The 14,967-nt window shown below is 46.8% G+C and overlaps 1 protein-coding gene across 2 annotated transcripts in view; it reads right to left on the bottom strand.

The window, feature by feature from the left end:
* PIP4K2B (phosphatidylinositol-5-phosphate 4-kinase type 2 beta) overlaps positions 1-12,921 on the bottom strand; it is a 50,236-nt gene extending 37,315 nt beyond the window's left edge. Inside the window, exon 1 of one of the 2 annotated variants that reach the window (XM_083407882.1) lies at positions 11,792-12,921. In XM_083407882.1, coding sequence (XP_083264008.1) covers positions 11,792-11,968 — 177 coding nt within the window. In that variant the 5' untranslated portion in view covers positions 11,969-12,921. Of the gene's footprint in view, positions 1-11,768 lie in introns of both variants that reach the window. The other variant, XM_083407883.1, reaches the window with a different exon arrangement.
* Between the last annotated feature and the right edge of the window lie 2,046 nt (positions 12,922-14,967).

The raw sequence follows: 14,967 nt of genomic DNA, 5'->3' as shown, positions 1-14,967 counted from the left end.
AACCACATGGAGATCCCTGGTGGCCAGGTTGGCAGCTGACATCTCCATCTCGCCGACCTCTCCGACTTCCTTAAGCAGGTAAGCTTAAGAAGGGCGTATTGAATGTGTTTATATCCCACCTTTTTCTCCAAGGAGTACATGGTTCACCCCACATTCTCAGTTAATCCCTACAACAACCTTGTGAAGTAGGTTAAGAGGCTGGGACTGGCCTAAGGTCACCCAGTCAGCTTCATGACTGAGTGGGGATTTGAACCTTCATCTCCTAGGTTCTAGTCTGACTAACCATTAAACCCAGATGCCAACTTTGCTGCCACATACACCCAGAGAACACCATCTCAGGCCGGCGCCCGCCCCACTCCTCCTCCTCCACCACCACCTACCTCCGGCCGGCGCTCCAGCCAGCAGCCGCGGGCAAACTTTGGCCAACTTCCCCGGGGGACGGAGGCGCGACTCCCACCTGGCGGCAGCAGGCCGTGCCCCCCGTGGCCAGCCAGACGTCGTCTTACTCCTGCATGCTCCCCGGCGGCTCGTCAGTGCGAAGCTACGATTCATACACGCCCTCACAGCTCTCCTCTCATAACCTGAGCTCCAGCAACGGGGCCTCTACTGAAACCACAAGGAGAGCTAGTCGAAGGAGGCTGCCGGAGAGGGGAGTTCGCCCTGTGTTCAAGAGATTTATTCCCAGTTTTCCAACACCGTCCGGAAGTATCACCACATAGTGGATGGCCGCCGAACTAGCTGCAGAGTTCGTGTTACGCTCCGAACTACAAGCTATCAAATTACAAACTACAAACAGCTATCCCAAATCTTGCCTCAATCTGGACCTCAGTCTATAGCTGGGTGGAGCTTTCGACTTCCTAAGAGGCATAGTTTTTGAAATAGGAAGAATAACCCTGATTGGTAACAAAGATTTACAAATGGTACTTACTAGAAAGAAACGTAGGGACCTGGGGATAGCGACAAGCCCATTGTTCCAGGAGTGTTATGAGAAACAGAGTAAAATCACGCAATACCTTTTACATACAAGGGACAACGAGAATGGAAATGGAAACGGGCAAAAGATGGCTGAGATGGTTGAGTTGAAGCAGGATGAGGCTCTTCCTTTTCCCTCTGCTGCTCAAGATCACTCAACCTTCTCTAGAGGAATACAGGACACGGAGAATAACAACCAAAATAGAAATACAATGAGCCTGGCCCATGAAATAGTCTTGGCTGAGATATTATCTTCAGAGCTACAGGAAGAAACCCGAAACTCCCAGAAATCCCAGACTTCATCTATGGGCTCCCAGACGGAAAACAATGACTGCTATCCTCAGGACTGGCTGCTCTCTATAAATCTGGATCTGGCAGCTATGAAAAAATACTTAACAATAACAAATGGGCTGCTTCTGACATTAGTGGAAAATTATCCCCTCCAAGCTAAAGGCTCAGAATTTCATGGTGTCAATCCACCAACCACCCCTCAAGAGCCAGAATATACAAAGCAACCAGCGACCAGCAAGTGCACACAAGGATCAGCAGCGGAAAATCATTTACAACAAGGAAAGGACATAGGGTTGTATGTATCTGTCCCTAAAACTGAATTTCCTATTGAAGTAAATCAAAAGAAGCGAGGCATCAGTAAGAGATCCCATAAGAAGAAAGCTGAAATTAAAAAGAAAAGTAAGAACATAAAAATTGCAAGGAAATCTGTTATAAACCGGCGTGCATGTAAAGTATGCTGGAAAAGACTATATAAGCTGATCCCAACAAAATCAAAAACAAACTCTAACAAACCTGCTATACATGGCAGCAGAGAGAACAACAGTGTGGATCCAGGAAAAAAGATCCAGCTGAAGTCTTTGAAAGAAACATCATCGCTGCCTAACAAAACAAGTGAGGAAACGGAATCACTACCCGGGTGCTCTATGCTGAAACCCCAAGGATCCATAAATATTAAAGAAGACTCACCCCATACCATTGATTATGGCAGATCTCAAGATGAGCCAGTAGCAGGGCAAGACTTGCCCCAGGATAAAGGATGGAAACTGATGTTGGCAGATAGGAAGTTAGCATTTCTTAACTACCCGAAGCCAAAGGGCTTCCTTACACAGGAAGAACGCTCGGTGCATTTTGTGAATACTTTAGATGATATGCTGCCAGGGAAAATAAAATTAAAGGACATTACCTCAGTAGATTTCATATTCTACAATGGATACTCCCTGCGAGTGATTGCCTCCTTCAAAGATCAAATCTTGGCTAAATATATATATAGATCAAGACATTTGCTGTTAAAGAAAAGGATAACGGTAACAAGATTCTTTGAAAACAGCACATGTTTGAAATTGTTCCCTGATGAGTTTACGACAGCTGAGATAAGATTTTCTTGTAAACCAAAGGAGGAGAGAGGACACTCAAAAGACAAACTGGAACATACTGAGCAAGGGTCCTTGAAACTAAGACAGGAGATGAGACTGCCTAATGAGGGGACGGATAACTTCTATCCAGAAGAAAAGGCATTAATAAATCAGTTTGGATTGTTGCCTTCCCTTGCCCAATCTGAGATCTTGAGAAGATTGGAGACCCTTAGAAATAAGCTAACAGAGATGAATGCTCAGGAAAAAGTAAGAGAGGAAGAACCGGCAACGGACCAATTAAAGAAAGAGAACCTCTCTGAAAAAGCCAAGACAGACCCCATGAAAGATTACTCTTATAATACCTCTGCAATTGCAGAGATAAACCTGTTAACAACAGATCTAACACAGTGCGCAAGGGACAAACTACCATCTAAGAAGGAAACCATCCTTATGGCAACCATGAAAGACTACCTTTATAATACCTCTGCAGCTGCAGAGATAAACCTGACAGCAACAGATCTAACACAGTGCGTAAGGGACAGCAACAATCTACCATCTAAGAAGGAAACCATCCCTATGACAACCACAACGCGCTCTTGGACCAGCATGAGATACCTGGATGAGGATGAACTTGGTATCAGTCAAATAGAACACCTCAAGGTAGATTCGCCAAAAAAAGGAGTTCTGATCACTAATGTTAGCACGCTGCACCCTTCAATTGACTCCATTGAGTACCTGGGCGACAATACATCTATGGACATTGCCAAAATGAATGAAATCCAACTAACAGATAAAAAGATAGGCCCAAAAAATCTTTTAAAGGCAAATTGACTAAGATCAATGTTTGGCAAGACAACGTGCAACCTTGCCTTGCTAACTTGGAATATTGCAGGTTGGCAAAAGAGGGTTTCTGACCAATCCTTTGCTAAATACATCCAGAGACATGACATTGTGTTTCTCCAGGAGACCTGGAGCACAAGTGAAGTGGAGCTAAATGGTTTTTCTGCGTTCTCCCTCCCAGGTCTATTAAGTACTAGAGGGGGGCGAGTTAAAGGTGGGTTAGTTACCCTAATCTCAACAAGGCTAAGGGCCATATTTAAAAAACTAGACCCACTAGACCATCTGGCCACAGCTGTGCAAGTACAGTGGAGAACCCACAGCTTGCTGCTGATTAACGTATACCTACCCCCACAAAGAGAGAAAAGATTGATAAGAAACAATTGGGCTCAGTTAGAACAGTATCTTGACAAACTATCAAATCAATTTCCTGATGCCTCTGTAGTGGTGGCAGGCGACCTAAATGCCAGAACTGGACAATCTGATGAGGCTTTGTATGCCCATTTCCACGAAACAGTCCCCATTATAGAGGAAACCCACCCAATACCAGCTAGAGTCTCAAAGGATAAAGGCTGCAATTATGCCGGCTTATGCCTACTACACTTGGTCAACAAGTTGGACTTGGTTATACTAAATGGCCGTACAGAGGGGGAGAAGGTCGGAGAATTCACATTTATATCTAACAATGGCGCCTCCACAATTGACTATATAATCGTGTCGTATGATCTTCAAAACAAAGTTCTGGAATGCAAAGTGGAGGAGCGCTTAGACAGTGACCATCTGCCATTAAGTGCACTCGTAGCTGCGGGAAAGGATTTATCCTGCGCTGAGAAAATCGAGCATTCGAGCCCTACAGCTTTGGAGCTCAGATATTCGCGTATCAGATGGACAGATGAACTGCATAAGGAAATTTCAAGTAGGCTATGCTCAAAGGAATTCCTCACTAAGAGAGAAAACCTCATAACTTCCTCTAGCCATGAACTAAAGATAAATTTATTTCAGGAGTTAATTTCACTCCTTCAAGATTCCCTGAAGGAAAAAAGGAACAGGCCAAGTAGGCAATCTTCAGTATATAAAAACTCCAAACCCTGGTTTGATCAAGAATGTCAGGACATGAAGCTAAACTTACTGAAAAAATACAAGAATTATAGATCTGCCAATTTACCCCAACTCCCCACGGGCTGGTTTGAAGATAAACGAAACTATAAAATTCTGATTAAAAACAAAAAACTCCTGACACAGAAAAGAGAATGGAAATGCCTAATAGATGCATCCAGAGAGAGAGATTCGGCCACCTTCTGGAGACTGGTAGCAAATGGAGTGCGATCTACTTCCTCAGAAGTGGAGTATACTATACCTGCAGGGACTTGGGAGGCATTTTTCCAATCTTTATATCCAGCTCTGCCTTTGACACAGCCACTAATACAGTGTGCGGCAGGTGATGAGTGGCCCCCGGTGTCGGTTGCGGAGATTAGGAGGCTTATTCAGGCACTCAAACATAGAAAAGCCCCGGGAGCAGATAATATCTCTCCTGAGCTTCTCAAAGCCAATATTGACTGGTGGGCCCCAGTCCTTGCCACCCTTTTCACCAGCATAGATCAAACAGCAATAATACCAGAGGACTGGGGATTGGCAATCATTGTTCCCATATTTAAGAAAGGCTGTAAACTTGATCCAGCCAATTACAGACCAATCAGTCTCTTAAGCATCATCAGCAAACTTTATGCAACTCACTTACGTGAAAAGTTTGCGGACTGGCTGGAACAGGAGCACGTCTTAAAGGAAGCCCAGGCTGGTTTCAGGGCACATAGATCAACTCTAGACCAAGGACTGGTATTGCAACATCTAGTGGAGAAATACACCTCAAAGAAAGGAGGCTCTCTCTATGTAGCCTTTATAGATTTCAAATCAGCTTTCGATTCGATACCCCGGCACAGACTTTGGGAAAAATTAAATGCCACAAACATCGATAGACGTCTTTTGCTTCTTATCCGTAGACTACATGAAAATACTCGGATCCGTGTTAGATGCGACCGTTATGGGAACCTATCAAAGGAAATCCAAAGTTTCCATGGTGTCAAGCAAGGCTGTGTTCTTGCCCCTATTCTATTCAACTTCTATATAAACTCCTTAGTCGGAAAGATGGAGGAAGCAAGTACTCATTCCCCAAACCTAAACAATATACCAATCCCAGTCCTTTTGTACGCAGATGATGCGGCACTTATTTCCTTCTCTTGTGTGGGTCTAAGAAAACTTTTACGAGTTCTTACAGAGTACTGCGAAGCTGAACACCTAATAATAAATTACACTAAATCAAAAATTATGGTGTTCCCCAAGAGAAAACTCCGACATAAATGGAAAATTAATAACCAACCTATTGAGCAAGTAACATCTTTTAGATATCTTGGAATAATTTTTGATGAGAAGGGATCTTGGTGCCATCAGATTAAGAATTCCATTGTAAATGCGCAAAGATCTTTTAGAGCTATCATAAGATTCTTTTACAGAAAAGGAGGTCAATATGTTCCTGCCGCCTCCCAGGTCTTTGTTGCAAAAATACTTCCACAACTGATGTATGGCACCCAGATATTTAATTGCCAAAAACTCAAGTCCCTGGAATCTGTACAAACTAAATTTTACCGCTCCCTACTAGGGTTACCTACCTGTGTCTCCAACACTGCCATTAGGCTGGAGGTAGGTCAACTCCCTATTAATGCCAGGATATGGATCCTGAAGATTCACTTCTGGCTAAAACTCATATTTTTCCCAGTGGGAGTGGCTCCATTGACTTTACTAGACCCGTTCCAGTCTAAATGGAGATTGTCGCTTTATGAAAAATTGAAGGGCCTGGGGCTTTCCCCACAGGAACTTATAGCCGCAGGTTTTGAAAAGGCTAAAATGATGGTGAGCCAGCGAATAGGAGATATAGAGCTTCAGGACCATATGAGCAAGATAGATAAATATCCAGCTATCCAAGATTATGGAAAAGGGTTTAATCTAACCCCATATCTGCTGGATCTACAAATCGCAAAATATAGGCGGGCGTTTACCCTTACCAGATTTGATGTACTGCCATCTGCCTTACTAAAGGGCAGATACGAGGGCACACCCTATGCCGAACGAGTTTGCCCATGTGGTCTGAAGGAGGCGGAAACGGCTTCACATGTGTTGTTACACTGCGACCTCTACGGGGATATCAGGTCACTGTTTATCTCCCCTATCGTTCAGAAATTCCCAGGTCGATCTGAATCTCAGCGGCTGAAAATCCTACTAGGAGATAAAAACCCAGAAGTAACACTGAAAGTGGCCAAGTTTTCTGCGGCCGCGATCAAGCGGAGGGCATTAGTTGTAAAAAAGTAAAAGATCTGACCCTTGGACAAGCCCCCCCCCTTTTTTAAAGTCTACACATATATTGTAGCGCATATATGAGTATATATGTGCGTGTGTGTGGGTGTGTGTGCATATGTGTATTGTTTTTATGTATAATTTTACAACTTTTAATTGACACCATCATTCCCTCGTAAACTACTGTTGTTTTTATGCTTTTTTCTTTTCTTCTGGTCTATGACCGTAATAAACTTATTCATTCATTCACCATCTCAGGCCTACTTATCGCTCATCTTCTAACATTGTGTATACCATCAAATGACAGCAGTGCCCTTCAGCTCTCAGATTAAGTACTTAATTCGTTCCGGAGGTCCATTCTTAACCTGAAACTGTTCTTAACCTGAAGCACCACTATAGCTAATGGGGCCTCCTGCTGCTGCCGCGCTGCCGGAGCACGATTTCTGTTCTCATCCTGAAGCAAAGTTCTTAACCTGAGGTAATATTTCTGGATTAGCGGAGTCTGTAACCTCAAGCGTATGTAACCTGAAGTGTCTGTAACCCGAAGTACCACTGTATTGGCAACAGGCCCTTTGAAGACCTACCCATGCTTCATAACTGCCCCTCAGTATAATAATAAATAATAATAATAATAATAATAATAAGTTTTATTTGTACCCAGCCCTCTCTGGCCGGAGCTGGGCTCAGAGCAGCTAACATCATTTAATAACACAGTATACATAAAAACAGGCATCAATTAATTAAAATACATCTTAAAATTAATTCAGACAAATTAAATTGGCAGCACACTTCATGCTTATTCTTGCGAAATTAAGAGAAGATTATGTCGCTCAGTGACATAAAAATGACTTTGAATGCAGAAAAGGCAGACTTTCACTTCCCAGCATTACCAGGTCAGCTACCAAAGTTGGAAAAGACCCCTTTGCCTGAGACCCTGGAGAGCAGCTGCTAGTTTGTCCTGCAGACCATTCTCGTCTGCTGTCTACTATTATGCTTCTTATTTTTATGCACCGTAAAATATGTTCTTCATGTTGTGCACCGCCCTGGGATCTTTTGAAAAAAGGTGGTATATAAATCAAATTACAGTGGTACCTCAGGTTACATACGCTTCAGGTTACATACGCTTCAGGTTACAGACTCCGCTAACCCAGAAATAGTGCTTCAGGTTAAGAACTTTGCTTCAGGATGAGAACAGAAATCGTGCTCCGGCGGCGCGGCGGCAGCAGGAGGCCCCATTAACTAAAGTCGTGCTTCAGGTTAAGAACAGTTTCAGGTTAAGTACGGACCTCCGGAACGAATTAAGTACTTAACCTGAGGTACCACTGTAATAATAATGATAATGATAGCAACAACAACAATAATAATAACCACAATAAAGAAATCCACACAATTTGTTTCCTGAGAAGAGCCAAATGACTAAGAAGTCAAACCGTTTCTGTGAACTGCCAACTCTGAGCCACACTAAAGGGGCAAATAGCAAGGCTCTTCCATGTCTGACAGGGGATAGCCAGGAACCTCCATGAAGGGCAGAGTGGCAAGAACTGTGGTTTCCCCCCAGCAATCTGAGGTATCCTACCCCTGCCACGTGGAGGCTCTATTGAGCTGTTGGGACTAATAGTTGCATACCCATAAAGAGGTAAAGGTAAAGGGACCCCTGACCATTAGGTCCAGGCGTGACCGACTCTGGGGTTGCGGCGCTCATCTCGCTTTATTGGCCGAGGGAGCCGGCGTACAGCTTGCGGATCATGTGGCCAGCATGACTAAGCCGCTTCTGGCGAACCAGAGCAGCGCACGGAAATGCCGTTTACCTTCCCGCTGGAGCGGTACCTATTTATCTACTTGCACTTTGATGTGCTTTCGAACTGCTAGGTTGGCAGGAGCAGGGACCGAGCAACGGGAGCTCACCCCGTCGCGGGGATTCGAACCGCCGACCTTCTGATCGGCAAGTCCTAGGCTCTGTGGTTTAACCCACAGCGCCACCCATAAATGCATCTAATTATCTTTAAGCCTTTTATGCTGGTGGCCAGCATCACCTCTGGCAACAAGAAATCCCACAGATTAACAACTATGTGACCCCTCTGTTCAACACAAACCTACCCAACCGATTTGGCAGGATTGGTCAAAGCTATTCCTTTTTATTCACTGCATTTGCCTGGCGACTTTCCTTTTACTTGAGGCAACTTAAAACAAATTGAATAATGCAGTTGCAACAACATACGCCATTAAATCAATATTACAAAATTACAGGTCAGCTGCAGCAAGTAAAAGCACTGCTTGTAAATTCAAGCCGTCCAGTTTCTTTACTCAATTCATCAAGCCCTACACACACACACAAAAATAATCCAGGTCTCCTGTGCCCTCCAGTTTCCTGCTGAGCAAGACACGTTGCCAAAGTTGACATTCTCTCTACTTGCTACTGCATTTTGTCTCATGCTTAGCAGAGGCAGAGGAATATCCAATAATCCGAGAGTGAGGTGTGGTTTCACAGAGTGTATGGATGACACATAGGACAACACTGCCATATTTATCACAGGGAATGTGAAAGTCCTGGCGAAGGGGGCACTTTGCTCATGTAAGTTATGCATGGCGCTAATATTCACACCACTGAATAATCCAGCCCCCTCTCACAGACCAGTACATGCATATATACTGTAGACAATTCTGTTTTAAGATTCCTGAACAGCCAGCATTGTTCCCAGTCCACAGGAGGTGGGCTCTGCCAGGCATAGGCAAACTCGGCCCTCCAGATGTTTTGAGACTACATTCCCCATCATCCCTGACCATTGGTCCTGTTAGCTAGGGATGATGGGAGTTGTAGTCCCAAAACGTCTGGAGGGCCAAATTTGCCTATGCCTGTGCTACTCAATAAATGCCCCACCAGTTATCTGGGGCCATTTTATCAACCACAGCTAGCAAACACCTTTAGGGCACAGGTGGGAAACGTGGAATTTGCAGTCCTCCAGATGTTGGACAATGCCCATCAACCCTCTGGCCATGCCCCTTGGCTCATGGGGACTGGAGTTCCACAACACGTGGGTGTCTGGTGTACAAATGATTGCAACCAAAATGCCTATTAAATTGCAACAGTTGATAAGATGTTTGTGTAGCATTTATCTGGCACACTGTTGCATATTGAAAATGTTGCCATCTTCTCTCGTTCTCCACCCAGAAACTCGGGAAGGTACTCTTCCCATTTGACACAGGTGATCAATAGAGTAGCAATAAATTGCAACAGAGCAAGCTCAAGATGAATGGGGATTGGAACCCAGATTCAGCAAAACACTTCTGTCCTCAGGAGAGGAAGTGACCACTCATTTCTGTTACCTGGTGTAAAAGGAGGGGTTTTGAATAAGGCTGACAGAATCGCATTCGCCTGGTCACCGTAGCACCAATAATAGTTGGGGAAATATTTGGAATATTTTACAAGCCTCATCAAGCGCCAAACCACCATCCAAAACTATGCATGCATGTTTTAAACTGTGAATTATTAAACCCAAGAAATCAGAATTCATCACAGCAAAATAATGTATTTATAGAAGCAAGTTTGTAGTGTTCAGCTTACTCCAAACAGACACATCCAAGCCAATATAAAAGTGGAAACTTGCTTGCTTAGATCTGATTTAGGGTGCAATCCTACTTGCACTTATCTGGGAGTAAGTCCTACTGCAGGAAATTGGGCTTACTTCTGAGCAGAAACATGTAGGACTTGTGGAGTTAATTGCTGAAGTGGCTGAAAAACCTTTTGTCTCTTCTTCCCATAACAGCTGAAGAGAAGGGTCAACAGAGAAAGCCACCCTAGATAAGGTAAACTGGGAGGTGGACTTGTACCTGCCTATCTCACTGTGTGAAATCAATGTGAAAGACATCCACGTAGAAGGGCCCTCCTTCAAGTTCATTAAACACAGTGCTGTTACCCCTTCACACAGCATTTAACAAGAACGTAGAAGCCCTGCTGGATCAGACCAAAGGCCCACCAAGTCCAGCACTCTGCTCTCACAGTGGCTGACCAATGGGAAGCCCATAAGCACAACATGAGCACAATAGCCTTCTCGCACTTGTGATCCCCAGCAACTGGGGACTTACTGCCTCCAATACTAAGGTAGTATATAATAATCATAACTAGTAGGTACTGATAGCCTTATCCTCCATGAATTTGCCTAATCTTCTTTTGAAATCATCCAAGATGGTGGCCACCACCACATTTTGTGGTGGCCTCTTCCAGAATTAAACTATGTGCTGTGTGAAGTCCATCCTTTTGGATGTTCCGATAGTCAGCTGCAGTGGATGACCCCAAGCTGTTGTATTACGAATATTACAACATGCTCCGCGAACGACTAGATTACCGTATTTTCGCTCTATAGGACACACTTTTTCCCCTTCAAAAATGAAGGAGAAATGTGTGCGCGTCCTATGGAGCGAAGAAGCCATAGCCCCGTGACCCTCTCCCTGCTGGAGAGGCAACGCGCGGCTATGGCAGGAGCCTCTCCGCTGCGTGCCTTTCCGCTGCTCCCCGACCTGCTCTTTGGGGCTGGTGGTGGGCTTCCCCCCGCCAGCCCCAAAGAGCAGGTCGAAAGGAACCTGAAGCCTGGAGAGTGAGAGGGGTCGGTGCGCATCGACCCCTCTTGCTCTCCAGACTTCCAAGGTAGCCACCTGAAGGCGACTGAATGCACCTTAAATGGCACCTTGTTTTAGAGGGGGAAAACAAGAGGGGGGAAATTCTCCCCCTCTCTGTGCAGCGCCTCCTGCCGCTTCGCTGAAGGGGCGCTGGGCAGAGAGGAGGAGAGTTTTTTTTCTTGTTCTCCCCCCTCTAAAACAAGGTGCATCCTATTGTCGGTGCGTCCTATAGAGCAAAAAATACGGTATTTTAAAATAGAGGTTGGGGAATGGTGACCCTTCAGATCTTGCTAGACTATATCTCCCATCAACCCTGACCATTGGGCTGATGGAAACTGCAGTCCAACGAAACCTGACAGGCCTCCCGTTTCAAAAGATGGGAACTTTTAAATTCTCTTTCCGTAAAGCATGTTCTCCTGCAGAATATGGATCCTAATCCATGCTGGCAACAGGACCTGTAAGAACTGGTTCTTCCGAGCTTAGTCACTGAAAACAAACAAACAGGTGATGCGAAAGATCTGCCACTAAGACTCATGGCATGGGAAGGTGTACCTCTCCTAATGGAGATGGATGAATGCCACATTTCGTCTCTCGCCTGTGCGTGACTCAAGGAAGTGGGAGTAGGGATCTACCTACGTTTGCATGCCTCTCTTGCTCACCGTGTGGTTGACTCCCCACATCAGGACGCTGAGGAGCGGCTCCGAGGCTCGGAAGAGCTTCACCTTCTGGCACACAAAATGCTTCTTCTTCGTCTTGGTCTTGGAAGCGCTCAGCGCCGCTCCGATGGCCGCGCCGACGTTCGCCGAGGCCGTGCCTCCGGTGCAGTTGGAGGCCATGGCGGCAAGGGGGTCCTCTGGGCTCCTGGCTTGCCAAAAAACACCACCACCGCGCACCCCTCACAGCCCCCTAAGAGCAGCGGGGCCTGGGCATGGTCCCTTTCAATACCCGCTTATTGATGCTCTTTGGGTGAAAGGCACACCCCTTCCGCTACCACAGCTCAAAATGGCACCACTTGCCCCATGCGCTGGCACTGCCTGGCATTCCCCAGAGAGGCACCCCCAAAACCAAAAGTTGCCCCCCTCAGTCCCCTAAGTGGTACCTCCTGCCTCCTTCTCCCCCCCTTGCTGAATGCAGTGGTATCACCCTCGACGGGGCCCTCCAGAAGCACCACATGGAGCCTTCCTCACCCACGCGCAATGGAACATTCCCCCCCTCGCAGACACGCACACGTCAAGTCTGTGGCATGCCTCCCCGCCCGCCTCCCCCGAATGGTACCGCCCGGCCACGCCTCCTCAGAGCTGTTACCATTCCAAGCCCGTCAGTAGCACGCCCTCGCTCGCTCTCTTGCCCTCTCCCCCCCCCGCGAGAGAATTCAGAGTGGTACCGCCCGCCGCCGCACCTGTATCACCTGAGCCGCTGGCTCGCAGCAGACCCTCTCCCCCCCCCGCTGCGTGCCACCGAATGGTTCCGCTCAGAGAATCGGGCGCCGCGCTGCCACCCCCGCCGTCCGCATAATGGTCGCGCCTGCGCCCCACCCACCCGCTGTCAGCTGCCGAATAGCGCCGCCCGCCTCCCTAGCGAACCGAATACGGGCGCTTGCCCCCCCCCCGCCTCACACACAGAGACACCCCTTCGCGGCCGTCAAAAATAGTTTCGTCCGCGGACAACGCGTCGCCCCGCCCCGCCTGCCCACCTCCCTTCCACCCCTCCCTCCCCCCCGCGCTTCCTCCTCGGTGGTTTGCTCCACCGCGGAACGAGCACCCCGCGCGCTCGGCTCCTGCGCAGAGGCGTCAAGATGGCGTCGGCCGGAGGGAGGGGGGCGGGCGGCGGGGCGGGATGTACCATTTGCGCTTCAGTTGGGGGGAGAAAAGTGCTGTGAGGATCGTTAAAGTCAAGGCACGCGGGGGTTCCCCTTGTGGAGGGGAGAAAAAATATCAATGTGAGGCAGGTTAAAGGGAGATTCGTGCAGCGGAACCAGAAATATTTCCTCCACATCCCTTTCTTTTAGTATTAGTACGCTCCGGTAAAGAGAAAGTGACGTACAGATGGGAGGGACCACGCCTCTCCGTTTTACGACCAATCAGCGGAGAGGCGCCTGGAATTATGAATGGGGGAATTGCGATGGTACGTCAGGGACGTGGTGTTTTTGCAGACAGCGCCGCCTGTGGCTGGAGTGAACCTCACGCAGTTATTGTAGAGCCATGTCTCCCTTTTCACTCATAGCTGTCATGCCTTCAGTTAGCCCATCCACCCATTTGCCAACCCAAAGAGAAAAAAGTGCCCAGTGTATAGGTAAATTTGAGCCCTAGTTTCTTTTCTCCTCCATCAAGCGTGGTCTCCGCCGCAACTATCCAACTTCCAACCCATTTTGGGCTGGTGGGGAATCATTCATAAATAATAATAAAAATAGCAATTTTATTATTTATATCCCACCCATCTGGCTGGTTTTCCCCAGCCATTCTGGGTGGCTGACAGCACATAAAGAACTGTAAAACATTTCACATTAAAAATTTCCCAATACAGGGCTACCTTCAGATGTCTTCTGAAAGTCAGATAGTTGTTTATTTCCTTGACATCTCAAGGGAGGGCGTTCCACAGGGCAGGCACCACTACCGAGAAGGCCCTTTGCTTAGTTCCCTGTAATCTCACTTCTCACAATGAGGGAACTGCCAGAAGCCCTTGGAGCTGGACCTTAGTGTCCCGGGCTAAACGATGAGGGCGGAGACATACTTTCAGGTATACTGGGCCGAGGCCATTTAGAGCTTTCAAGGTCAGCATCAACACTTAAAGAAGCCTAAAGAAAAAGGGTGACTCCTCCCAGGTAAACCTCATGCCCACACACAAAACTGAAATCAATCAATCTAGTCCAACCCCATGCAATGCAGGAATCTTAGCTAAAGCATCCATGGCAGATGGCCACCCAACCTCTGCTTAAAAACTTCCAATGAAGGAGAGTCTACAACCGTTCCACTGTCGAACAGCTCTCACTGTCAGGAAGTTCTTTCTGATGCTTAGTCGGAATCTCCTTTCTTGTAACTTGAAGCCACTGGTTCGAGTCCTACCCTCCAGAGCAGGAAAAAACAAGCTTGTTCCCTCTTCCATGGGACAGTGCTTGAGATATCCGAAGATGACTATCATATCATATTCATAAGCTAGTCGACTTTTATTTCTAGTTTCACAAAGTAAAGAGCAGCTCGGATGGGACAAAGGCCTAAAAATATTTGGGCTGAGGTGGAAGTGGACAGTGGTAATAATTATTCAAAGAGGGTGCGGTAGCCAAGAAGAAGGAAGCAAACATGTAGATGCTTGAGAATCATGATCCTGAGGGAAAGGAGAAGGAGAGAGTCTGAAGATCAGAAACAAGAAGCTAAGGAAAGAAGAGGAAACAGAGAAATCTCATAAAGGGCTATGGGCCAGGAGGGATTCCTGGCAGGTATAAAGTGGCCATGTTAACTTTAGAGACAGTTGCCAAAACACTAACTTTCACTCCTGTGAATTATACAATCATTGTACTGTTGATTTTCTTAAGGGGCCCCTTTTCAACATTAAAAATGTAAGTACACAGCCAAAAGCAGCCAAGTAGTTTCTTCCAAGGGACGCAGGTGGCGCTGTGGGTTAAACCACAGAGCCTAGGACTTGCCGATCAGAAGGTTGGTGGTTCGAATCCCCGTGACGGGGTGAGCTCCCATTGCTTGGTCCCTGCTCCTGCCAACCTAGCAATTCAAAAGCACATCAAAGTGCAAGTAGATAAATAGGTACCTCTCCTGCGGGAAGGTAAACGGCGTTTCCGTGTGCTGCTCTGGTTCGCCAGAAGCAGCTTAGTCATGCTGGCCAC

Source organism: Podarcis tiliguerta, assembly GCF_965153285.1.
Source record: "Podarcis tiliguerta genome assembly, chromosome: 13".
Lineage (NCBI taxonomy): Eukaryota > Metazoa > Chordata > Lepidosauria > Squamata > Lacertidae > Podarcis > Podarcis tiliguerta.
The sequence above is the reverse complement of the archived record's forward strand: the minus strand, read 5'-3'. Positions and strand labels throughout refer to the sequence as shown.